Source organism: Notechis scutatus, chromosome 4, assembly GCF_049901735.1.
Source record: "Notechis scutatus isolate UNSWTSFEM ecotype Mainland chromosome 4, rNotScu1.2, whole genome shotgun sequence".
Classification (NCBI taxonomy): Eukaryota; Metazoa; Chordata; class Lepidosauria; order Squamata; family Elapidae; genus Notechis; species Notechis scutatus.
The window spans coordinates 26395329-26422430 of NC_142012.1; the positions used below are offsets into that span (position 1 = coordinate 26395329).

General features: G+C 37.4%; 1 protein-coding gene across 14 annotated transcripts in view; it reads right to left on the reverse strand.

Annotated features, from left to right (window-relative positions):
- Positions 1-16037: 16037 nt before the first annotated feature.
- CAMK2D (calcium/calmodulin dependent protein kinase II delta) overlaps positions 16038-27102 on the reverse strand; it is a 132312-nt gene continuing 121247 nt past the window's right edge. For 9 of the 14 annotated variants that reach the window (XM_026668731.2, XM_087962994.1, XM_087962993.1 and 6 more), the window contains 3 exons: positions 25653-25728; positions 24199-24293; positions 19614-19846 (listed from right to left, as the gene is read on the reverse strand). In XM_026668731.2, the coding sequence (XP_026524516.2) occupies positions 19614-19846; positions 24199-24293; positions 25653-25728 (404 nt within the window). Of the gene's footprint in view, positions 18122-19613; positions 19847-24198; positions 24294-25652; positions 25729-27102 lie in introns of those variants that run through there. The other 5 variants (XM_026668726.2, XM_087962988.1, XM_087962986.1 and 2 more) reach the window with 1 other exon arrangement.

The following is a 27102-nucleotide window of genomic DNA, read 5'->3' on the forward strand; positions in this document are numbered from 1 at the left end:
TCTATAGAACCGGTTGTTATGATTCTGCACAGTTCAGAGAACTGGCAAATTGTGCCCCTGGCTGGCCCTGCCCCTCTCCGCCCACCCCTCCTCTCCCTGCCCAGTCAGTCCTTATCCCACATATGTGACATTGCATGCATGCCTGGCATCACTGACTGTGTTCTCCCCCACCCAGTCACTCCTCAAGGTATTTCTTTTTTTCCCCTTCTGATGATCAGCTGTGCCAAGATCCTTCTTGCTGTCTTACTGCTTCACCCAGGAGGCTTCCCTGAGGCCCAGGAGGCAAAAAGGAGTGGGGGGTGGGGGGGGCTGCTGTGCCCCGCCGGCTCCATATTTTGCCTTCCTGGGCCCCAGGGAAGCCTTCTGGGAGCAAAAACGCCCCCCAGAAGGCTTCCCTGAGGCCCAGGAGGCAAAAAAGAATGCAGGGTGGGGTGGGGGTGATGTGCCCCCCCAGGCTCCATTTTTTGCTTTCATGGGCCCCAGGGAAGACTTCTGGGAGCAAAAACGCCCCCCTGGAGGCTTCCCTGAGGCCCAGGAGGCAAAAAACAACAACAGGGGGAGGGTACTGCAAAAAAAAGCCACACCCACCCAGTCACATGGCCATGCCCACCTAGCCTCACCCACCAAGCCATACCCACCTAGCCACGTCCACAGAACTGGTTGTTAAAAAATTTGAATCCCACCCCATCTGCCAGTACCCCATCTGGACCTGCAGCTTTGTTGGGATTTACGACCTTCAGCACAGCTCTCATTTGATGTTCATGCAGGGTGAGTGGCTGGAGGTTAGAGGGCCTTTGAGCTAGAGCCACAGAGACAGATCTTTTAATCTCCTATTCAGCTACTCCACCAGCAGGGCATTAGCATTGGCTATTTTCATTGTATTGCCCTTATAGTTGGTTAGATGTTGTAGCCCCTGCCACACCTGTCTTGAGTTATTATCCGCCAGATGCTTCTCTACCTTTTTGTTTGTATTTCTGTTTAGCTGCCTTAATGCCTATTATGTCATTATGAGAATACTGCAATGGTCGTAAATGCAAAGATTAGCTGTAAAATTACTTTTTCAGCATTGTTGCAATTTTGCTCACTAAACAAAGCAGTTGTTAAGCAAGGTATACCTCTACAATGGCACCCATAATTTTGTCTTTTCCAGCAGAACTCTGTATTTGTGCTGAATGTCTTACATACTAGCAGATACATTAAAGGCAACTGCTTGTCAGTTCTAAAGGTATACAACTTGATAGCAGGTGCTAGCTTCGTCTGGACAGGTAAAATACACTAACATGTAGAATTCACATCCTTTCCATTCTTCTTTCTTCCTAGTATTTACTCACAAGTGCAAGACTTGCTTTTTTTCAGATCAAGGGAGTGAGTATTGATCCATTGGTTGCAACAGGAATTGGTTCCTTGGCTTGTTGGCCAAGCTGGACATCATGGATTGAGAGAGTCTGGCCCAAAGTCACCCAGCCAGCTTTCAGGTGGCACTAGAATTCAGTCTTTAGCCTGATGCCCTTAATACTAGACCAAACTGGTTTTCTGCCTTTTATTATTTTATATTTTATATTTATTTTATTATTTGTGTCATAAGGCTACCCATGATATAAACAACATCTCTGGCCAGCTTACAACAATAAAAACATAGAAATAAAACAATATTACCAAACAGTACTACCAAACTTTGCTCCATTCTAGCTACATATTTTCTTGGCTCAATCACACCATCCAAGCTGGAAGTAGAACTTCAGAATTTTGGGTGCTATAGTCAAGATGTATAAGGTTGGAGAATGAGCAATTGAAGAATAAATTTCTATGGGTTTTATTGCATGGATTGAGCTGAGAAAAACATTTGAACACTGCAGCTTGGATATTGTACATTAAGTTGTTAGGCAATGTTAGCTAGAGGACTAAGCCACCAAATACATATATAAACAGATCACATAGATTATTACAATCTGACACCATTGATAACAAAGATGAAAGGCAACACAAGAAAAAATTGTCCTGATGCAGCCTTCTGAAGCGGGTCTATGACGATTCACCATGGCCAACTCACCATCGCCAACTTGCCAATTCTCCATGGGACAAGAGTTACACCAATATTGAAGAAATGGTGGAATAGAATCATTAATGAAAGGATGAAAAAGTAGGAACAAAATGAAATGTGAATGACAAAAATTAAAATAATTACAATGAAACATTAAATATCCCCTTGACGAGTTATCCCACACTCCGGCAAGTTGCTGCAGCAAGTTGTCAGCGAGTTAGCCATGGCGAGTTATCCCATTTTGTTCTTAGGCACAAGAGAGAAATCATAGAAGAATTCCAGAAATTCTCCAATGTGCCCTGATGGAATGCACACAGAACAAAAACTATGGTCCACAGAGAAACATGAAAAAAGTGGAAGGATATTAAATATGAGGCGAAGCTTTAATCCTGTTGTTTTATATGCAGAAATAGTGGTGTAAATTAAATTATTAAAACAGTGTTTAAGATGTACAGTAGATTACATACCATGCCAACTATCAAAAGGATCTCCAACTTAATGGGGGTGGGCACATTGGGAAATTTGGAAGATGTTGTATTTTCCCCAAAGACTGTTGGTGGGACTTGTCCATTCACGAATTGTTGCCATGCAGCACTTAGGTAGCTGTGCAGCAGCTGTTTGCCAAATGCTGCTTCTCTCACGTTTCAACAGTCCAGCAGAAACATCTCATTACTTTGTCCTTTTTGAGCAGGTGGACCCCCAAAACACTGAGGTAAGCAGTCAATATTTTAATTCTTTAAGAAGCTCATGAAGGCCATTTAGGGCCAGGGGGAATAATAGAAACTAAATAAATGGTTGCAGGCTGGCAATAAGTTTTGCTTTGCCTACAAATGTCCCCCTATCGAGTCTAGGTTGATGGACACCAAAGAAGCCTCTGTGAATCCTTGCACCCTTTGCCACCAATATTGCAGGAAAAGCTAGACACCTGGTTTTTCCTCACAGCCTCATTATTCCATTATATATCCAGTGCCCAGTCCATATCACATCACTCCTCAAACTCATATAACTTGAACTATACTAATTAATTTGAGGGGACAATTAGGCTTTGCACCTAACATTTCTGAGACAAGAGCTCATAGGACATCCCTTTTGGTAAAATTGGTGGGGACTCTGTTTCCCAAATTTTACCTATTTATGGCAAGAGAACAACTGACAGATTTTACTAAGTTGGTGGCTGAATGAGTTGTACATTGTGGGAACAGATTAGCAATTATCTGAAAAGTCTAGGGATGATTCAATTAGACTGCCTTTAAATTAAGTTTTTGCTCATTCTTGTTAGAGATGGACTAGAAAAACTGAAGCCTGCAATCCAAATATTTTCACTTCTAAAAAAAAAAAAAGAATGTGTTTCATGTTGGTTTTTGGTTAATTTTTAATATGTAATTGATAGGATTATTCTTCAACTATATAATTAATAATCTTTCCTTTTATCACATGAAACATTAAAAAATAGAGATTTCTGGGAGTTGCATCAAAGATTTTCAGCAATCCATGCATTTCTACATTAGGGTATTCCACACTAATGATAAATTCAACTTTTTTTGTGGATGAAAGCTGTTAAAAGCTGTATTATTTCTTCTGTTCATTTCTTCTCTTTCTTTCTGAGGAAAACTGTTCTGCAGTTTACAGTTAAAATGTACTCCTTATAGTCAAATGTATTCTGTGCAAATGAAAATACTGTAGTGCCACAAGAGGGCAGTAGATAGTAATTTTCTAGCAATTGCCAATATGTAATCTTTTGGGACAGGCTTTTGTGAAAGGATTGGCTGAATTCTGGGCATGCTAGCTAACTCTCAGAGACCTATTCCAATATTTATTTTATTTATTTATTTTATTTATTTGATTTGCCAATTGTTTACAAGATAATAAGTATAAGTGTATACATAGTTGTGAATACATGAAAAGGGTACATATAAGAAAAATAAAAGAATAAGAGAAACAATAGGACAGGGACGGTAGGCACGTTGGTGCGCTTATGCACGCCCCTACAGACCTCTTAGGAAAGGGGTGAGGTCAATAGTAGACAGTCTAAGGTTAAAGTTTTTGGGGTTTGGGGAAGAAACTACAGAGTCGGGTAGAGTATTCCAGACATTGACCACTCTATTGCTGAAGTCGTATTTCCTGCAATCAAGTTTGGTGCGGTTAACTTTGAGTTTGTATCTATTGTGTGCTCTTGTGTTGTTATGGTTGAAGCTGAAGTATTCATTGACAGGTAGGACATTGCAATGTATGATTTTATATACCATGTTTAAGTCAGACCGAAGACGGCGTAATTCAAGGTTTTCTAGTTCTAGAATTTCAAGTCTGGTGGCATAAGGTATTCTACAACGAGTAGAGGAGTGGAGAACTCTTCTTGTGAAATATTTCTGGACTTTCTCAATTGTGCTAATATCAGATACGTAATGTGGGTTCCAGACTGATGAACTGTATTCGAGTATTGGTCTAGCAAATGTTTTGTATGCTCTGGTTAGTAGTGTGATATTACCAGAGAAAAAGCTACGTAGGATTAGGTTAACAACTCTTAATGCCTTTTTGGCTATGTAGTTGCAGTGGGCTCTAGCACTTAGATCATTAGAGGTGAGTATTCCAAGGTCCTTTACAGAGCTTGGGTCATCAACAAGTTCTTGACTATTCAGCTTGTATTTTATTTTCTGATTTTTTTGCCAATATGTAAGACAGAGCATTTATTTGTTGAGATTTGAAGTTGCCATTTGTTTGACCATTCAGATACATAGTCAAGATCTTTTTGTAGGGTAGCAGTATTGTCTGTGGTATTGATAACAGCTTTACATCATCAGCGAAGAGAACGCAATTGCTCTTAATATGATCACAGAGGTTGTTTATGTAGAGTATGAAGAGAGTTGGTCCTAGAACACTGCCTTGGGGACACCACTATTGACAGGTACTGGATTTGCTCCCGATTTTGACCATTTGTTGTCTGTTTGACAGGAATGCTTCTATCCAGTTATTCAGTTGTCCAGAGATACCATAGGATTTTAAGATTTACCATTTTAAACAACACATTCAAATTGCCCTGTTTTTATCAGAACATTAGATGAATAAAATGAAAATCAATTAGTATTTGTCCAAGCACAAAAATTTAATCTTCTACTTTACATTACCTCTCTATTGCATCAATATTGGTGTCTCCATTTTGAAACTGATTTTGTTCAGCATGCCTTTAATATCATACTAATTTTAGAATTTTTCTTCTTTGTTTTTCCTCCTAATTATTTATTTATGCCCAACTGTAAATGTTAGATTTTTCTCCTTTGACCAAGCGACTTGAGTATACATAACAGGAAATGAAAAAGTTACATATTTCTTTAGAATTATTTATATTCAAGTACAAATATATGCAGGCAGATTTTAGGTTATAATAGGTATCATTAGATAAGCAATATTCTGTTGGATAAATAATCTTTTATAACCTCTGGTCTTTCCCCCCCCACCTTCTTAATTGTAGGCTTATAAGAACTTTATCAATCAATAGTAACATATCCCCAATAATTTTTGAATGGAAAATTTAATTCATTCAGTATGATTCTATCTCTCATTCTTCCATCATCTCTGTTTCAACCATTCTAGAACTATTTTTCTTAAAACCAGTCACAATCTCATTCCACAGTTTCACTGACAAAATGCATGCAGTATGATTCAAATTGCAAACCATGTTCCCATTTTGTTAGAAAAGCAAAAACAATATTTTCTCTCTCCATCCGTAACATTTTCCTCATGTAAACAAAAATTTTAAAAAATTGCTTACACCAGTGTGTAATGGTATGTGGGAAACACACCTTTTTTCCTGAGGGGTGGAGAGGTTGAGGGAAGAACTGTATTTTCAAACAGGCAAGATTCTGTGTACCTTTACAATAAAGCAGAATTAATTCATCCTGTCTGGTCTACCTTATAAGGTTGGCACAATGTGCATATTGACATGTAAAAAGCAAGCATGGTGGAGTTGCAAAAAAAAATAAATGAAAAATATTGGACACAGGTGTGTATAAGATGATGCAGAAAAAATTGAAAACTTTCACTTGAAACCAGGACTATTTTTACTAGAACTTAGACCATGATTCATAATGAATCTTGATTCATTTTGTGGAAAATGGGTTTTAGATATCGTAACTGCAGCAAAGATACTATATGCACAAAGATAGAAAAATATAAAAATACTTACAGTAGAGGAATGGATGGTTACCATAGCAGAACTTGCTCAAATGGCCAAGTTGATTTTTTTTTTAATTAGGAAAGGAAATCAATAAATCAATAAAGTTAAAGATTAGGAAAAGAACAACTTTTTTTTTTTAGAAAGAATGGAAAGCCTTTCTGGAATTTTTCCTGAAAACAAACAAAAATGAACTGATTATTTGGGGATTTAAATTAAAAGCGGTTGTTTATGGGAAGAAGATAACTATGGTATATTATTTGGAGGGCTGAAATAATAGTTTCTAACAAGATAATTGAAAATAACTTCTTAGATATTTTTCTTTTTCCTCCTCTTGTCTTGACCTTTACTGCTTTTTTACTTATATTTTATCACTTAATATCTTTTCTTTTTTCTAATTATTTGTGTTTCTGTTGTTTTTAAATCTTGTAAATTTTGAAAATTGTATTTAAAAAAATACAACAAAAACTGGTCCAGAGGTATACAGATAATGGGAGCTTAGAACACAATTTGTCTTGTACACCTACATAAGATGGATTGCCAGGACAAGAAGCTTTCTTGGTTATTAAAAGATGAGTTTCCCACTTCTTAATTTTCATTTATTATTTATAAGTTTAGGTGAAGCTTTTTTTATGCAAGTAAACTCATGGCCCCTAGACAAAAAGCAAAGAATCAAGAAATGATTTTCTTGTAATCAAGGAAACATGAACAGACTTGTGGTGGTTTACAATGTTAGGTATTATCCCTAATAACCACTTGCAGTATTTACGGCTAAAACCTTTAGTTAAATCTTGATCTGGACTAGCAGAATTTTCAGCTTCAGAGTTACTATTGCATATGATCCAGGGGTGGGATTCAGTTTATTTTAACAATCGGTTTTGTGGGCATGGCTTAGTTGGTGGGTGTGACTTGGTGGTCATGTGACTGGGTGGGCATGGCTAACTCGACATCACTCATGTCAAGGGGCACTTCTCCTCACCTGGCCTCTCATGACAGTGGGGATGCTGCAATGGTCATAAGTGTGAAAAATGGTCATAAGTCACTTTTTTCAGTGCCATTGTAACTTTGAATGGTCACTAAATGAACTGTTGTAACTCAAGGATTACCTGTACAAAAAATACAAAAAGCTTCTTTGCTTGCAGTTGCCCTAAATACCAATCATTGAATTAAAAATACCTGCAAGCCAGAGTTACAAATCAGGCAGGGTGCCAGAGCACCTCGAGGAATGAAAATAGTTAAAATGCAGTGATAACTATCAAGCAGCCAACTCTTGCTCATGAAGTGAAACCCTTTAGCAGAGAGGTCATTTAAGCTCTCCAGAAAAAGCAGACCCAGGAAAAGCAATCCTTAGATCCATTTGAACACTTAAAAATGCCAGCTGTTCTCACTCACCTCACAAGATATCCTAAGGAAATCACCCAGATTTAAGGAAAGGTCACCTGCCCCCCAAAAGGCAGTAAAAAAAATCAGTGCCAAGCTTGCATCCTGCCTCTTGGAAGTATACCCCAAAAGAACAGTGCCAGATAGTACAGTTCCAGAAAGCAGTGAAGGAAGACCTCCCTCCCTAGATAGAAAAAGAAACCATGAGGCAGGAAAAAATTCAAACACAATACAAATAATTAAATCACAACAGTAGCTGTTGCTTGTTGAAGCTGAATAGGGAAAATTATCCCATCAATTAACACAGGATTAAACTTCACCAAGCACAGAATTAACCTTCACCGAAAACCAGTTTTAAACCAAAACTCAGAAAGAGTATGTAAACTCACATTTGAATATCAATCCTTCTAGCTAGCCTAGAAGCCTTGCTGAATGTCACTCATCTTGGTTCTCTGTCACTAAAAGCTTTGCTTCATTATTCAATTATTTCTTCAAAGTGCTGATTGTTCAGGGAAACATTTCCTCCCAACAGCAGTGTAAAAATCTTAAAACAACCCTTCCCCTTTAAGAAAGCCTCAGAAGCTCCGGAGACAGGAAGTCTTGGTTGTCTGCCAAGAATGTAATAAGGGTGGAAAAAAAACAAAAGATTTCTTCTAACTACTGGTTCTCCAAACTACTTAGAAAGTTAACAAGGGGTTCTGTAGAACTGGATAGAACCGATAGAATCCCACTCCTGAAATGATCACTAACTCCTGAGACAATGACTCCACAATAGGTCTTTATAAATACTTGTTATAAATAAATACGCAAAATTTAAAGCTGATTGGAATATGAAATTGGAGATCTCCCACCTGGTTAAACAATAGAAAACTGTCAATATTAAACATTCCAATAAATGTTAGTTTATGTCTTCAACTTATTTATTAAACAAATTTATATGACTGCTCAACTCACACACACGTTATTTCAAATTACTTCCAACATTTAAAGATCCACATCATAAAAACCCATAACAACCCCCTCCCCATGGCAGCAGTAATGTCTTGTCTAACAAAAAAGGTTCTAGACTAATTGGACCCTACTGCATATGTACCGAAAAGGAATTATTAAATTGTTGTTGAGAGTTAGTGAGAATAATGCTCAATCAATGTTCAATTGAAACATACTGGTGCAGTGCGGTGGCTCAGCAGTTAAGATGCTGAGATTTTCAACTGGAAAGCTGGTAGCCCAGGTTTGAAACCCATGATGGGGTGAACTCCCGTCCTCTCCCCAGCTCCATGATATCATGCTGGCCACATGACCACCACACAGCTTTGGCTCAAAGGTCTTGAAACAGAGGGGAGCACTGCCCCAAGAGTCAGCAACAACTAGCAGAGTAAAATCGGCAGGGCTTCCTTTGTCTTTTACTTTGAAACATACTGTTATATTCTGGAAAGAAGTAATTACATTCATTAATTTGACTCCAAGACAAGCTTATAGTTTCACATGTCCTTATTGCTCCAAGTAACATACTTGTTGCTGGAAACTGATGGCAGGCCAATGCAAATGAATTCTCCATGATCTTTTTATTGCCAAGAGACTAGTCCTTCAATTTATGGCCCCTGTTATTCATAGGATTGAAGACTTAAAGTTACTCGTGACTTATGAATTTACAGTTACAGAGATAGATTACGTATGAACAATTGTAATGAAATAAGGTCATCCTTATTGAAACTCTTTGTGAAACATGCATTGGTGTATTGCTGGTGTACGGCTTTTTAAAAAGGGTATCTAAGGAGCTATCTTATCCAATGGCATTAGAATAAGGATGACCTTATTTATGCAAGTGGGAGAGTCTTTCTATGGACCCTGTCTGCTAAAGAATTCCAACGGTCAGGAACTTTTCTGTTGTGGCCCCATCCCTGTGGAACAGTCTACCTTTGGAGGTGAGGACTGCTCCTACTCTTTTGGCCTTATTAAAAGTTGGCATTAAAGTTTGGTTTTGCTGGCTGGCTTGTCATTCTAAGGTGGGCACTCACTTTGTCAATATAAGGCCAACTTATCCACAGGTGGTATTCAGCAAGTTCTGACCAGTTCTAGAGAACCAGAAGTGGAAATGTTGAGTAGTTCAGAGAACCAGCAAATACCATCTCTGACTGGCCCCGACCCCATCTATTCTCTGCCTCCTGAGTCACAACTGATCAGCTGGGTCTTCTTTTGTTGCCCTGCACAGGAGAACGGAGCTGGAAAGCAGGTTAGTGGGGTGGGGAGGGAATGGAAATATTACAGTATCCTTTCCCTGCCATGCCCACCAAGCCACGCCCACAGAACTGGTAATAAATTTTTTTGAATCCCACCTTATTCCTATGCCGTCTATCAGTCCTGCAGGGTTTTTTGTTCAAAGCTTTTATTATTTTAATTGCTTTTTTATTTATCTTTTTATAATCTGTAAACTGCCCAGAATCACCTTATAGAGGTTATGGGAAGCATAAAAAGTTAATCAATAAAATCTTTTTCTTGTTTCCTTCTATTCTTTTTTCTCTTTCTCTCTTTTATTAGAAGCAAAACCTTAAGACAAATAGTAATTTAGTTATGTTTCACAACGTTGTACAATGGCATTTGGGCATGCTACGTTTACATCCATGTGTTATAGTATTATATTTTTCTTTTTTGGCATCACTTTAACTATTGGCTTTAAAAGACCTTGGCTACTGAAGGAAATTTTTCTGATGGGATTGCTGATCAGAATAAAAAAGCAGCAGCATATTACGCAAGAGATTGAATGCAGGAGAAATATCTGTATTTATATAGCACAAATGTACAATGAGAAAATATATACAATAAATTGAAATAAATATATACATACATACAAATGGGTTTTAAAGCCAGTTTAGAAACTCAATCGCTCGGCTCCTAATATATTATTTCATTTTTGTGGTCATAGAAACCTGAATATGAAATTTTGATCTCAGGCATTATAGTAGTGTAGTCATAAAAACTAAGCATTAGACCTCATGATTTAATTAGAAATGGAGTTTCTAATTTTGCTCTGGAGACGGCTGTTTAGTTCCTATAAGAACATATAATTCATATGAGCCTTTTATTTGCAACTTCATCCGTATCATTAAATGAGATCACTGAGTGAAACTTAAAGCCATTTTTTTGGAAATAAGAGGATTGACTGCTCCAATTATAAATGGCATTTATGTGCTAAAACAACGTTAACAGCAACACATTTGTCTTGTGAAAGCCATCAACCCCAAATAAATCAGTTCACTCGAAATAACAGTCATTTGGCAGCATACCTGGCAGGTTTTAGAAATCAAACTCATCATTCCCATTAACAGCTTTTTGTGCCAGTAGGAATGATCATATTTAGACTGCTCTCTCTGGAGAACCTCTTTTCTTCTGTGCAATAAGAGCTGGTTCACATATTAAATTTTCTTCTTTATATCAGCACAGTTAGACAGTCCCAAACAATTTGACACAGAATGTGAAATAATTCATCTGTCTCAGGTACATCTGAACTTTAAAATCTGTCGGCAAGAAAGAAGAGACTGGTATTTTTGCATTGTTCAGTGACTTCTCTGATTCTTTTAGTTTGGGAAGAAGAAAAGTAACAGGGAAATTGCCAATACGTACTTTAAACGTATGTCATTGGTATTTCCAATTATGTGCCAGGCTTTTTGACTCCTAGCAACCACAGATTTTTTCTCCGAAACAATCTGTCCCTCACCTGTTCTTTCATGTCTCCCAAAAATACCTTCATCACAAGTGACTCTATCCACCTTGCTTTTGGTCATCCTCTCCTGTTTCATTCTACTTTTCCCAGCATTGGAGCCTTTTCCAAAGAGCTGGGTCTTGCATAATTTGTCTGAAGGAGGACAATTTGAACCTGGTATAGAGTTGGTATAGCCCTGTGGGGGTGAATCCAGCCCGCGATAGGCCATGAAGTTGGCCCACGGGCCAGCCCAAAGATGGCGAGGGATCAGCCCCTGCCGCCCCAACCCTGGTCATGCCCACCAGTCAACACCAGAGTTTCTGGCCTGGCAGGGGGTTGGATTAGAAGACCTCCAAGGTCCCTTCCAATTCTGTTATTGTTCATTTGCAAGTCAAGCAAGAACTCTGGCTTGATTTGTTCAATGATCCATTGGTTTGTTTCCAAAAGTATTAACATGCTTTCTATCCTGCTACTTTAAAGTCCAACATTCATTTTCATAGTGTGTCACAGGAATACCATGGCTTGCGTGATTCTGATCTCTGTAGGTACAGACACATCAGGGCATTTGAATATATTTTTCAATCATGGCTGCTCTACTGAGTCCTAGTCTGTGGCATATTTCTTGGCCACTTGTTCTTTTACTATTGGTAGTTGATTTTAAATGGAAGAAATTACGCATCATTTCAATATCTTTATTGTCGCTCCTAACAGTAGTTGTACTGATTGTTTTTCCTTTTAGAGTTTTTTTTTACCATGGCCTTTGACTTTTCAGTACTAGGACTTGCAGAGCCTTTGCAATATTATTTACATAGGGCCCAGTTCTTCCTTTTCTAAGAAAGAACTGTGGCTTTTCATAATAAACTAGAAAATAAAACAGGGGATGCAATTGATCTTGGCAGACCTGTAAAAACTAAACATTTGGATGGAAAATATTAGGAAATCTGTGTGTAGCTTACAATGGAAAACTAAATATTTTAGAAGATGGCAGTGGAAAATAATTTTTCATGTTGTTGCCAATAAATTTGCATAGATGAATCAACAATCACCAGATGTCCAGCTTGATTTGATGGAGACTTTATCTGTTTCCTATAATGGGTGCTCATTACAAGTGAGAACATGTCAGAAATTCATCAGCTAAGAATGAGATTCACAACACAGCAACACAAGCACATATTTTGCAAATGGAATTGGTAGATCCTGTTTGCTTGCTGTTACTTCTCTCCAATATGATACAGAAATACTGGAAAGAGCAAATGCTGTTGGTAAATGTCCAAATGAGCATCAAATTTGATATTAAAAACAAACTTCAAGGATGGTTTAGACATTAAACTAACAGTAAAAGCAGCACATAACAAAAATGATTTTTAAAAACATTTATATCTTGCCTCTTCTCTGACAATTGATAGGATACACAAAGTGCCTTGTATAATGTTATCGCCAAACAATCTAGCACAGGGTGTCAAACTTGATTTCATTGAGGGCCACATCAGGGTTGTGTTTGACCTTGGGGCCCAGTGTGGGTGTGGTCTGCTCAATGTCACTCATGTTGGGGGCACTTGTGGTGATCTGAGCATTCTGCCAGTGAAAACGGGCTCCCAAGCTCCATTTCTGGCTGCGATGGCTTCCTGCAACCCTCTGCTAGCAAAATTGGAGTTCGGGAGGATGGCCCTCCTGAGCTCTGTTTTCACTGGCAGAGATACCATGGGCCGGTTCTTCACCATTTCCAGGGCGGGCCCATGGGCCCGATCTAAGCACCCCATAGACTGGATCTGGCCTGTGAGCCTTGAGTTTGACACCCCTGATCTAGCAAGATGTTTGTGCTGCAATGAGAGCCTGCCCCAGAATGTCCACTGACTGAAGCAGTCAAATGGAAATTTGAATATCTTCCTGATCCACATTCAACAATTATACATATAAAAAGAAAAAATATGCATTTTTTTCTAGAAAAAACATGAACTACTGAGAATTTTTTTATAGTGAGTTTTTCCTTTCATCCTTTCACCCTCTTTTGACAAGATATTTTGGTTGCCCAACTGAAATTCAAATGAAGCCTACAGAAATGAATAAGAAGAGACACTAGGTTGTTTTATTATATTTATTGCTTTTGTTTGGAATTACATAAGTCCTTGTGCTCGAGGATCTATGTTCATATCCCTAGCATTCTTGTTTTATTGTCTATCAGAGAAGGGAAAAAATAGCAGGACATTCAGGAAGGCAGCATTGATTATATCCACAAAACAGATGCTGAAACTCTCCCAACGTTACTTTTGGCAGAATGAGTAGTATCGTAGACAGAAGAGACTCTGCAAGAACATCCTTTTAAAGTTCAAGTAAGACTAAGCCATAAAACATTTGTTTCTACTGATTAAATTTTAAGTGTTTTTTTTATCACATCAACTGAATCATACTTAAATAAGAACACTGGTGAACCACACTCTTTCTTCATCAGCCTGTGGTTTGGCATAGGATAATTTATATTCATTTATTCTACATATTTCCCCTGAAGAGATGTGGAATTGAAACGTAGAAAAAAACATTTCTTCAATATTACATGACTCAGCTTCTAGAGACAACCAGGAATTAAACAAAACCCCAAATATAATTTTCTTTTGGCCCTTGGAGTTTTACCTTTCTGTTTCTGGGCAAGACCACTTTTTAATCACATCTTTATTAGTTTGATAAATAACTCCAGGTGACAAACACATAATATTCCTTTATCTTCTTATTCTTCCCAAAACAATCCTGTGAGATTATAAAGACAGAGTGACTAGCTCAAAGTCACCTAGCTAGCTTCCATGTCTAAGGTAAGACTAGAACTCATGGTCTCCCAGTATCTAGTTTGGTGTCTTAACCACCAACTACTCCAAAAATGGCTCTGCTATGCTTATATTTATCTGGCCAAAGGAAAATTGAATGTAAATTTGTAGTGGAAAGTATGACACTGACCATCAATTTAAGCATAATCAATTCTGCATTGATTCGCTTTACTTTCCTCAAAACTGAACCTTTTTGAAAGTTAATTTTCCCACACTTGTATCAGCCATAAACTGAATGCAACCCGTTACAAGTAGTTGTTTTGATATGAAGTGTTTGCAGAAATTCTCCATAAATTCTGAAAAGAAAACAATGTATTATTCATTTGGCAAGCTACAAGAATCAAAGAAAAGAGCCAAATGGCTGCCAGGAAAGGAGGGAAAACAAAATAAAAACCAGATGGATTCATGAATATTAATTTATGAATACTGAGTGTGAAAATAAAATAATTTTGCCATTGCTGTTAATAAAAACAGGGGCATTGTGGTAAATGATCTGATAGATGATGTACTGTATGCCAGCATGTAGGATCATGGCCATTTCCACTTGGGAGAAAAATCCAAAGATCAGATTACATGTATTATATCCAGCCAAATTCAGACTATCATTTATACCAGTCCTCCAGGCTTAAAGTTGCCAAGGTTGGAGACCCCTGGTTTATACCACGGGCATTTGATAGTATTTTGATGGATGAATAGCAATAGTGGATGAACTTTTTAATTGTGATGAGTATAAATCAAATCAACCTATCTATATAGGAGGCATAGGAGAAAACCTCTGGAAAAACTGAATGGCTTCTTTGGCAACCTATTTTTTTTTAATGGGTTGGGGTTTATTCCCCTTTGTCAGATCATCTAAGTCTTCATGGCTAAGGATGAACTTGAACCTGAGACAGTTCACCACTAGAGCCACACAGAAGCACTATACTACACTGAAAATTGAAAAATACAGTAAGTTATCCAGAAACTTTATCCGTCTTTTCAAAGCAAACCACATCTTCCCCCATAGACCCACTATTCCTATATAAATATATAAAAGTAATAAATATAATTAATAAGTAAATGAAAACAATTCATGTGATAAATTAAATTTATAATTTTTTAAAAAATAGCACGACCTCTTCAATTAAAATATTAGTGAAACCTGGCTTTCATTAGCTTTTGGTATGGAAATACCTGTCTTGGTGTAGCTGTCTTGAAACCTATTGACCCAAGTTTTGAATAGGTCACTGCATTCACATTCACTGCAGCACTGAAAAATGCTCTATATTGTTTATATGATGCAAAATTAACCCCAGTATAAGTCACTAATACAGTAAAGTGTGCAGAATAATTAGTACAGAGCAACAAAAAAGCCCCACATCTTAGGCTTATAGTGCTCTGACACCAACTCTTGGAACACTAGAAAATAGCCTACTAGATGGCAGTACATTATAATAACACAAGTAATAGCAATTGTTTGAAATAAACAAGTTTTTTTTTTTTTAAAAAAAAGTCATCTATGACAGGGCTGTCAAACTCACGGCCAGTGGGCCGGATGCATCATGTGCTGCCCACGCCTGGTTTAGCAAAGAGGGAAAAAGTCATGATATGTGATGGCGCCATGATGACGCGAGTTTGATATCCTTGATCTATGACATGGATTCTTTATCCATAAACTGGAGTATCACCACAGATACTCTTGTAAAATACAACAGAAGTGCTCAAAATATTTCTGGAATGGATAGAAGAGTGTAGGAACAATTCTGGGAAGAGAGAATATCCAGTTTTAAACTCGAAACACAACTATTATTTCAATGCAAAATATTCTGAATTCAAATCATGTTGCCTAGCCCTAATATATTCAATCCTTTATGATAATGGTCATTTTGATAGTAAATGATAGTAAAGAATGATGAAGCCTGCAATTTCAAAGGAAAACAATGAAGCATCAAATATCAGCATAAATCACAAATTTATTAATTCTTAAATATATCTGTCAGTTCTTTACCATTATGGCAGGAGATATATATATATAAATATCTATATATCTATATCAATATATCAATATATAGATACACGCACGCACACATATATGTACATATATATGAATATACACATATATATGTGTACACAGAGAGAGAGACATATATATGTATAAACACACAAATACCTATACACTGTCTCATAGTAAACTGCAGTGTATTAAATGGCAAAAATTAGGTGTATAACTCAGGTGGAGTGCAGAGTACTAACTCACATTGTATTTCTCACATCTTAGTGTGGAAGACAAAAAAATCTAAAATAATATGGCATCACCGCATGCTATGGTAAAAAGGTAAAGAAAATTATATGCCATATTTCCATAACATAAAAATACACTAATGCCACATAAATCTGCTTCACAAAAGAAGAAATTTATTAATAAAAATTATGCATGAGGCCATTATCTTTTCAAATATCCCACTAGCAGATTAATATGGCTTGAGACATTTACTGATGATTGTTCTAAATACTTTTGTGGGTTGAAAGTATGTAATAACTATCACCAGAAAAGCTTAAATTTTTCTAACATAATTTTTTACAACATCAAGATATAAAGAATAAGATCCACTTTTGATTAATAATCAGTATAGAGAAATGAAAGTTATACAAATTGGGACTTTTTTTCCTCTGTCTTTAAAAATTTTCAAGCTGTTATAAGTTGTAAATTTTTACTTACCAAAAAGAATATTAATCAAAATATCATGCGATATACAGTGTTACAGAAAATTGATTGCCCTTCTTAATGAAAGAAAAATACTTTAATAAGAAAGAAAAGTATTAATACATTTAAAAAAAAACTGAAATAGAAGGAGCAGTACTTTTGGAAATATAATATTATATTTATACAAGAAAAGCAAACAAATATTATTCAAATAATGTGTTTTAACTGCTTGTTTTGCAGGTATATATGCAGGTATATAGACATTCAAGGGACATTTGACATGTAGGAAAATGAACAAATTAATAAATCTATAATTACTGTTTTATTTCATACTTTCAAGGCTGTCAACAAGCCATGAAAAATGGACAAATTGCTGTTAAATTTGACAACATTATTAGAAAACAGGCGTTTCCCGGTAATAAATTGATACAAAGAAAAATTTAGACTTCTGATACTAAGCTTTTAAGACCTAATTGTTCTAGATTGCTACATCTCTTATTAGAATATCAGTTAAAAAATCCTCTATATCTTGCTTTAATAAATGTTACTGTACATCCAAAAAAATGATTAAAAAAAGTTTTTATTGTACCCATAAGCTAAATCATCAGAAGCTACATTGAATCTGTTCACTGTTTGGCTTCTGAAAGCTAGAAATGCTATTTTTCCCCCTAAAAATGGTGCTAAATAAGCAATTAGAAAAGAAAGAAAAAACTATTTTCCGTTACATTTGCTGAACAAATGACAGCAGTGACAATTATTCTTGTTGAAGTCAAATCTGCAAATTTTGTCCTCTTTTTTTTTCTTCCAGTTATACATAGTGAATCACAGCAAAGGCAACTTCCAAAACCTATAGAAATGGTTTGATCTGTCACTATGTCTACCATACATCCTACATTAAAGATGCTGTTAGTAGGAATTTCATTAAATCCTCATTAGGCAACAACCTTTAAAACAAATGACTTGGAAAAGAATAAAAATTAAAACAGTTAATTATTTTTAACCTTTGTTTTTATAGGGTGCGCACGCAGATGATATTTGTATTTTTGCTGGAGATGTATAATCTGAACATACTCTTGCATTTCAATTTTTCCCTTTACCCTTTATTCTTGTACCTCTCCTTCCATCTGCCATGAAACATTTCCTTCAATGAAGGTTAAACAAAAGCTATCAATGGAATATACAACAAAATGATGCAATCATAAACATATCACTTGAAGAAACTTCACAGCTTCATGCACTCGGAGAACATGCATGAAGAGGGCCAGAGGATAGCCCGGGGGAGCCAACCAAGTGCGGAGTGCGTGGACACAACATGGGTGGGGCTGACATTTAGCTAAAAGACAACAAGAAAAAAGAAAGACAGACAGAGAGAGAGAGAGAGAGAGAAAGGGGTGGGGGAAGGAGGGAATGAATTATTAATTCATTATTTTGTGCTAACTCCTGGGAGTAATTTTCAAACAAATTTAAATTATTTTTATTGTTCATTAAAAAGACTTAAACAAATCAAATCAAACCTATTTTCTCCTTCAAATACTGATATTGAATATAAATATTTATATTCAAATGCTTATATTGTTTTTTTAAAAAGAATGAAAACTGATTTAAGTTTATACAAGAGATTTTTTTTTTTTTGCATCTAGCCATTAACAATGATTGAGTAATAATCTTCATCATATTCAGACAACCAATTCAAATTTATTGATATTGGTTTTGTGATTTCTGAATCAACACTATAGCATTATAAACCCACCACTTTCTGACTATAATGGAGGAAATTAAAAATATGTGAACGAAGGTTAGATCCTTCCTGAACTTTATTGAGCAAAGTTCATGGGAATGAATATGAAGATTATCCAACAGATGATGGAGCCTTGGTGGCATAGTGGTTAGAGTGCAGTACTGCAAGCTACTCCTACTGCAATTTGGCAGATCGAATCTCACCAGGCTCAAGGTTGACTCATCCTTCCATCCTTCCAAGGTGGGTAAAATGAGGACCCAAATTGTTGGGGGCAATATGTTGACTCTGTACACTGCTTTGAGAGGGCTACAGAGTACTATAAAGTGGTATATAAGTCTAAGTGCTATTGCTATTGTTATTATACTCTAATTAAGACAACCTAAGCTCAGATACAACATTCTGAAATCATTGCATAGTTTTGAACCTCATCAGTTTAATCTTCAACTGATTTTTGCAAAGCTTTCCCCCTATTTCTGGTACTTTCTGGCAAAGCTTACCTGGATATTTAGATTGAAGGGTTATATCATGTTATGGTGTGCTTAGTCATTTTTTAAAAATAGTCCAAAGCTATGAAACAGATGGAGGTCACAGATTTTTGTTCATTTGTTGACACAATAAGTAATAATTTGTAGTTATTTCCACAGCCAAATTAATATCAGAACATTCATCTGTTTACAGCCTAGTCAGCTCAGTTCTGTTCTTGAATCTGTGAATATTCACTGAAGCAAATTCTAAAAAACAATCTGTTATCTTTCCTAAAGCTGATTTGATAAATGTAACAAAGGTACAAAGTGGAAATTACTCTTGCGATCTTTTCTGCTTGGCTACATCCAATATGCCCCTAATTCTGTTAATTCCCACCGACTCAATGTGATTTATTTTATTCAAAATGACACTGAATTCATGCTATGGAAGTATACCTGATTTTATTACAGTTATTTATTTTAATTCTTTAATGCTATGAGCTGCTTCAGGGCACAGCCCCACTGAAAAATAATATGCAAATCACTGGTGATGTAAACATGGGGCTTTATTTATTTGACAAGTAGAAAAGTTGCAATGGGGGGCGGGGTCATGAATCTATTACTTACTTGATAGGTACTGTTGGTGATCCTGAACGGTGAAAGTGAACATTTTGCCATTTTCCATCACGGCGATGCCAAACCCTGGTCTCTTCTGACTGCATTGTTTTGGGCATTCCACTTCCATCCAGATATTGAGTCAGTCGGATATATGCAATGCAAGCAGCGTCATCCCCTACCAGATGGACATGGGGATTCAGGATAATGGTGTGGACTGGCTTGTTGTTTTTCGACAAAGCTATGGAAAAAAAAGACATATGAGGTCTAAACCCTGAATGCACAAAACGCACTCCAGATCATCAGATCCCTCTTAGGATCAAGTAAATAGAAATTCTGAGCAGCCACTGATAAATTCATTTAACATTTTATGGATTGTGTTCATAGAGTCTATACACCAATGAATATATCATGCAGCAATGTATGTTTACTGGGACAGGAGATCTTAATTACATGGTGAGATAGTTAAAAACATTCATTCTTGACCAAATTAGGTGAGGATCAAAATTGGATCTTTGACATTTTAAAATATTTTCCACCTGTTGCAGCCCAAAACATTTCTCACATACAGGCACTGCTGCTGTGAAATATGCCATTATTACATCAAATAATCAATTCTTCTGTTGAATGAGTCTTCAGGCCTTGCCATTTTATTTATTTATGATTTTGTTTTCCTCCTTTAGAGAGATTGGTATAGATTTAAAACTTATCAAAAAATAAAATCCAAATTTATTTCCTAGGACATATACTAACTAAAAGCAAATACCGTATTTGCCGGCATATAAGACGACTTTTCCCCCTGAAAAACATGCCTCCAACTGGGGGTCGTCTTATACGCCGGCAAATACGTTGTTATCACTCGGTGCAAGAGCGACGGGGACAGAGCTCCGCAACTTGCGAAGCCCCTTCAAGCCCAGCCGGAGTCTCTCTTTTGGCAAGTCTCGGGTAGGAAGAGATAGCTGGAATTACCCTCACACCACCCACCCACCCACCCACACACAGAGAGAGGGAGAGTTGGCAGCTGTCCATCCCCACCCTTGGAGTCCCGATGGCGCGCGCACGCGGGCTGCTTAAGGGAGGAGGCCTTTCACTTTCCCGGGGAGGGGCAGGCGCGTCACTCACTTGCAGGCAGCAGCGCGCCTCTCCTTTCCCACCCACCCACTCCGCTCGTGCGAGCGAACGGCAGGCTCCAGGCTTTGCCCCATCCTCACCTCCTTCCACCCCCTCCACCCCCAGTGGCAGAAACTTCACCGCACGTGGGGACGAGTGGAGGGGGGGGAGAGCAGCGACGCCGCTCAAAGCTGAGAAAGCGCCATCCTTGCTTTTGTGCTTCGGGAAGAGTTCGTGTTTTTGTTTTTCTCCCAGGAATGTTTTTCTCCCAGGAATGTTTTTCTCTCCCGGTTTCAGCCTTTGCTCGAATCCTCCCCCCGCCACCCCCAGATTCACTTCTGGAAAGGATGCTTGTGTAACTCTTTTCCTAAGTGTTGCTGGGGTGGAGGTGGGGCAGTGTGCAGCGTGAGCGAGAGGCTCCTTTCCTTTCTCCCTGAGCGCAAAACCGTCTGCCTTCTTCTCTCTTGGACGGACAGAGCAAGGCTAATAAGATAATAAGATAATAAGATAAGATCCTAAGCGCGTTGTGGAAACAGATCTGGATCTTGTTGGAGAAAGGTAGCAAATGAATGAACTGGACTTTTGGCAAGTCTCGGGGTAGGAACTCGAGGCTTTCTGGAATGTTAGTGAGCAGGAAAATAGACATCCTTTCCGCTTTCTCCCAGCGTGGGTATCTCATTATCCCTCCCTGTAAGAAGTAACAACCACAAAGCCAAGGGGAAAAAGGACCAGTTTCTTGTGCCTGATCAGTGGCGGCCTTTTGCACTCAGAACTCTCTCCTTTGCGCTCATCCACGGTCCAGCGACCGAGCCTCTCCGTGTGGAAATAAGGAGGCCTTCTCTCCCCCCCAGCCCCCAACGGTGAGCTGCACATGCTCCAGACTGCTCCAGCCAGCTCGCCATCCGAGTGCAGCCAGAGCGATGAGCAGGAAAAAGCCACAGTAGGAAGTAAAGATTTCTCCCCCACCCTCTCTCTCTGAAATAATTAATGTCACAATCAGTGTGGTGCACCCTTGGAGACGAATTGGTTGGGGAGGTGGAAAGATATTAAGAAACAACTTGACTGGGCGTATAAGACGAGCCCCACGACTTTTTGCCCTGAAAAACCTGCCTCCAAGTGGGGAGTCATCTTATACGGCGAGTATATAACAAACTCTATATTTTGAGTGGAAATGTTGGGGGCTCGTCTTATACGCCCAGTCGTCTTATACGCCGGCAAATACGGTAGGTTTCAACTTTAGGGCTCTAAAATGCCAAACATCTGATGATTACCCTTCTGAAGCTGGTTTTTTTCCCCCCCTCCAGACCTGGAGATATGGTAGTTGGAAGGAGCAAAAAGAACAATAAAACTGAAACACTGATTTTTGGTTTGGTTTTCACTGACAAGATCATAGGTTGTTCATTCTATATATAATTAGACAACCCATGACCTCTTAGGTCATCCTTTCAGACATATTTCTCTATCAAATTCCTCAAATGTCTCCAATAATGTGCATTTAAGGTATATTGGTTCAAAAGGTTTTGCTCTGTTTTGCCCAAGAAAAGGTTATAAGAAAAAGAGTTTAAGTAGTATATTGATGGGTTCTTTCCAATACAGGAACCTTTTTTTAACAACACCTGTATGGAACTATTATTCTAATATTTCAAAGTGTTAAAATTTTAATGTATAGTTTATACAAATTCATTTATGGAATACTGTATATCTTCAACTCAAGTCTTTGTTTTACAGTAAAAAAAATTGTACTTCTTTTAGTAAACATGAAATCTTGTGCCAGAATCTTCAAGAGGAATCATGTTCTTCACAATGAAAAGAATAAAAAGCCCTAATAAGATACTGATGCAGCACTACCATTTAAAAAACGTAACTTAGATTTAGTGCTAAGGAAAAAATGTGGTTATTCAGCGCTAAAATAGGTCTGTATTGAGAAAGTGCAGACATAAAATATACAGATATATGTTCAAATCAAATGATTTGGTTAACAAATAGTTCGGGATGCTGATAGGTAACATTTTGCTTTTCTTTACAGGTGTAATATTTAATTTTTTTAAAGCAAACTAAAATATAATCTTTATTATACTATCTTTATTAAACTATCTTGTTAGTTCACATTATAATTCAATTTTCTGGATACAGAATATGAATATAAAGCTTATTGAGTAGCAGATGTAGTTGTCTCCCAAAGCGAAATTATTTTTTTTCACACATCCATCTATCCTTTCCATTTGCCTTTGTTTTCCTATGTGAAGAACTATGCACTAGATTTGGTCAAATTTCATCTTGTCCTCAGTATGTAAGTAATGTATGTTATGTTATGCTATGTATGTTATGTATGTATGTGTATGTAGGTATTTATTTACTTACTCACTTACTTATTTATTAGGCTGCCCATCTTAACTCAAGGTAATTCTGGGTGGCTTACAATGAGAAATGCAGTCCTTTCTGGTTTTAAGCAAAATCAATTTCTACCCAAGCAGAATAGAATAGAATAGAATAGAATAGAATACCTTTATTATCATTGCATTCCACGAATACAATGAAATTTGAAAGCTACTCCAACACAGTGCCTCAAATACCATATCACAATCACACTACAGAGTATTTAAAATAATAATAATAATAATAATAATAATAATAATAATAATAATAATAATAATAATAATCTAAAACCTATCTAAAACATTTAGTAAGTTAAAGAGTTCAAAAATGCCACTATATGCATAGTACTAAATCACAAATGCACTGTTTGATTCAAGACAATTACTGACTTGGAAAATAAACTGTTTCTCAATCTATTAGTCCTCATTTTAAGACACCTATAACGTCTCTCTGATGGTAACAATTCAAAATATGAATGACCAGGATGAGAACGGAGATTTTTAGTGCTCTAGAGAGGAGTCTGGTCTTCGCAATCTCTGTTCTAACAAACCATAAACAACTTTTGGAGAGCAGAAAGGATTCTGAAGACTTATGCTTCTGCTCTGAATCACCAAAAGGAGAAGATTTATTTTTTCCTCTTCAAGGGATGTTACTTGTGACCTTCCAGCTGGTTGGGGGAACTAATTGTGGCTCTTGATCAAAGAAATGTTGCCTCCAAACATAAGTTATTGCCTTAAATAATCTGAATTATCTGGCTTTAAAAATGGGTTGGCCCAATTCACAGTTAAAATGCTTGGCAACTGACTCATATTTAGGATGGTTCCAGTATCCTTGGGACACATGATCACTTTTTGTGACCTTCTGACAAGCAAAGTCAACCAGATTCACTTAACACCTGTGTTACTAACATAACAATTGCAACGATTCACTTAACAATTGTGGCAAGAAAAGTCATAAAATGGGGCAAAACTCAACAAATGTCTTGTTTAGCAACATAAACTTTGGGCTCAATTGTGATTGCAAATCAAGGACTCCCTGTATATGAACTTTGTAGCAATAATCTAAAAGGTTTGGCTCAAAAGTCATAAACATCAGGTAACAACATACCGTTTTCAAAGTAAAACCGATGGAAATCCATCCCTTCTACAAGATTTCCCAAAGCTTCAGGCTCAAATGAGGTAAGACCAGGATCACAGATTTTCCTACAGAGCAAGGGGAAACAAAATCTCCTATACATATTATGTGACAAAAGTGAAAACCCATCATGTAAATACTGAATCCGGTAAGCCTACATTTCAAATGCAGCCTGCAGAACATCTTACAAAGTCTCATCTCCTGAAATCCTGAATTTCTTGTGATCCCCTTGGAGAACCACAGCTTTAAGGCACTGGTTTTGCCTTGAAACAGAGCTGTCCTGGTGTTTTTCCTATTTCTTTCTTTCATTCACTCACACACAACTGATGTCATCGTTGAAGCGAGCTCTGAGGTAGCTGTTCTTAGCTGGGATTGTCTTCAGGTGGCCCTTCCATCTCTTACTAATGCAGGGATGTCAAACTGGGGGCCCGTGGCCATGTCCACCCCAGCTCTGCGAAGGGGGGAAATGTCGCGATCCGTCACGTGACAGCAAGGTGATGCTGCGAGTTTGACACCCGTGCACTAATGCAGGCATTTCTGCAACATGAAACATGACGGATGCTACTAGATGAAACTGTTCCAAGAATGTTCTATTGCACCTTAGACCCACCTCTTTTTTCTCCCTAATTTTTGATGATGTAAATGAGATAAACATGATCCAGATCACATGTCACTCTCTACAGTACGTTTAGGAACTATATTAAACATACCAAAGTCTTTATGCTGAACACTATCTAACAATCCTGGTTGTGTGGTTTCTTACCAATCTGAGGCAGAATATATGGTAGAACCTTTGGTCACGACCATAATTCATTCCATAACTTTGGCAATTTCTTCGTTTTCTAATGTTTGGTCTTCGGGAATTTCTGGGTCAGGGGTCATGTTTGATTGCCACCTGAGTATGTGTTTGTGACCAGATTCAAAATTTTTGTGAATTTTTTGGTCAGAACCAGTGGTGGGATTCAGCCAGTTCACACCACTTTGGGAGAACCGGTTGTTAATGGTTGTGAGCAGTTTGGTGAACTGACTCCTGGAAGAAATCATTAGGGCAGAGAACCAGTTCTTAAATTATTTGAATCCCACCACTGGTCAGAACCCGATTTGGTTGTGGTCAGAAGCTTTCATGACCAGAGATTCTACTGTATATGGAAAAACAGTTAAAAGTAAGAAGAATTTAACTTCTCTTCCCTGAAAGCAGAAAAATCCAATCTCTGTCCACGATACGAACTTAAATCACGAGCTGATTTATCATAACCCTCAATACCTGCTTACCATTAAAGGGTTGCCTATCTCCAATATGAGAATTTTTTTCTTCTCAATATGAGCCAGAGAACTACAACTGCATCCTGATTACAATAATCAGTTGCTGAAAATATAGTCTAATATTATACTGATATCCAACTAAGAGAAAGCAGAATGCAACTTACGTGTAGGCTTCAAAATCCCCATTATTGATGGCTTCTATCAGCTGCTCGGTAACCTTGATGATCTCTTGTTTACGAGCTGGAGACAAGAAAGAAACATGTACAATGACAAGATTAAATATAAAATCAAAGCCAATGGAACAAAAGACTGTATGACAATCTCAATCACTGAGTTGTTTCTGTTTGAATTATGATTGTCATGCATTTAGACAGCTTGAGTGGTGCAGTGGCCTAGAGTTGGAGCTCTTGCCTCACAATCAGGAGACTATAAGTTCGATCCTAGGTAGAGGCAGTTATTTCTTTTTCTGAGCATGATGAAAATATATCTGCTGAATATAACTCAGCACTGGCGACAGGAAAGGCATCCAGCCAGTAAACTCAGCTCTATTCAGATGTCCAGACTCCACCCCACAAGGCATTACGGGGACATTAAAAGATGATGATGATGATGATGATGATGATGATGCATTCAGATAGCCTCTGCAGTTCCCTCATCCTTTGCTGTTAACACAGCCAAAAGTTGAATTGCATCCAATTCTGTGCAATGGACTGACCTCTGCACATATTTCTGTATGGACAAATCGGAAGCACAGATCAGAAGCAAGAGTTGGAGATCTATGGCTTAGCCATTTTTCTGCCTTCAGTGAATTTTGTAGCTTCAAAACCATTCAGAGAGGATGTCAAAGGAAGAGTAGACATAATATGAATTAATCCTTTGATGAGTTCCATGCATTTGACAGAATATCCTTCTGATACTCCTTCAGGTTATTTGTTTTTACTCTCCTTGTAATTTCAAAGGTGGGTTAAGTGGCATTTTAAAAAACTGTTCTTAATTTCACATCACATGTACAGATTTAATCATAGTTGAAACTAGTCCCATGATGTTTGCCTATCTATCCATCACATAAAAACACAAAACAGTGTAAGACTGGCTAATTTGTAGCTTCACTTATTCTTTACTCTTTTCTATTAATTGCAGCAATCATTTGCATTTTTAAATTTAAATAGGAATAATGTCAGATCATAATCATTCACATGTAAACTGAGTGCAGGTACATTAGTTATGACTGCTGATAGCACACAAACAACATCTTCCCCCGGAGCAGGAGAAAGTAGTATTATTCCCCTTTGCAATTTCTAAGGACTGTTACACAGAGTGAGTTTTCTCACTTCCAAGAGAAGGTACATTTTCCTCAATTGTAATCAGGTACCTTCCAGTCCTCCTTAGTTTTCAGATGACTTTCTCCCCTCAATCCTGCAAAACTGTTCAGGAAGAAAATGTAAGCAGGCAAACTTATAACTCCCATTCAATATATTTTAAAACAAGAAGAGGACGACAGAATCAATGTTTTGATCTGTCAAAACTTTGCTCTGTCAAGAAATATTTATGCTATACATAGAAATATAGATTGGAATAAATACATGTTATATATATATGTGTATGGTATTCAGC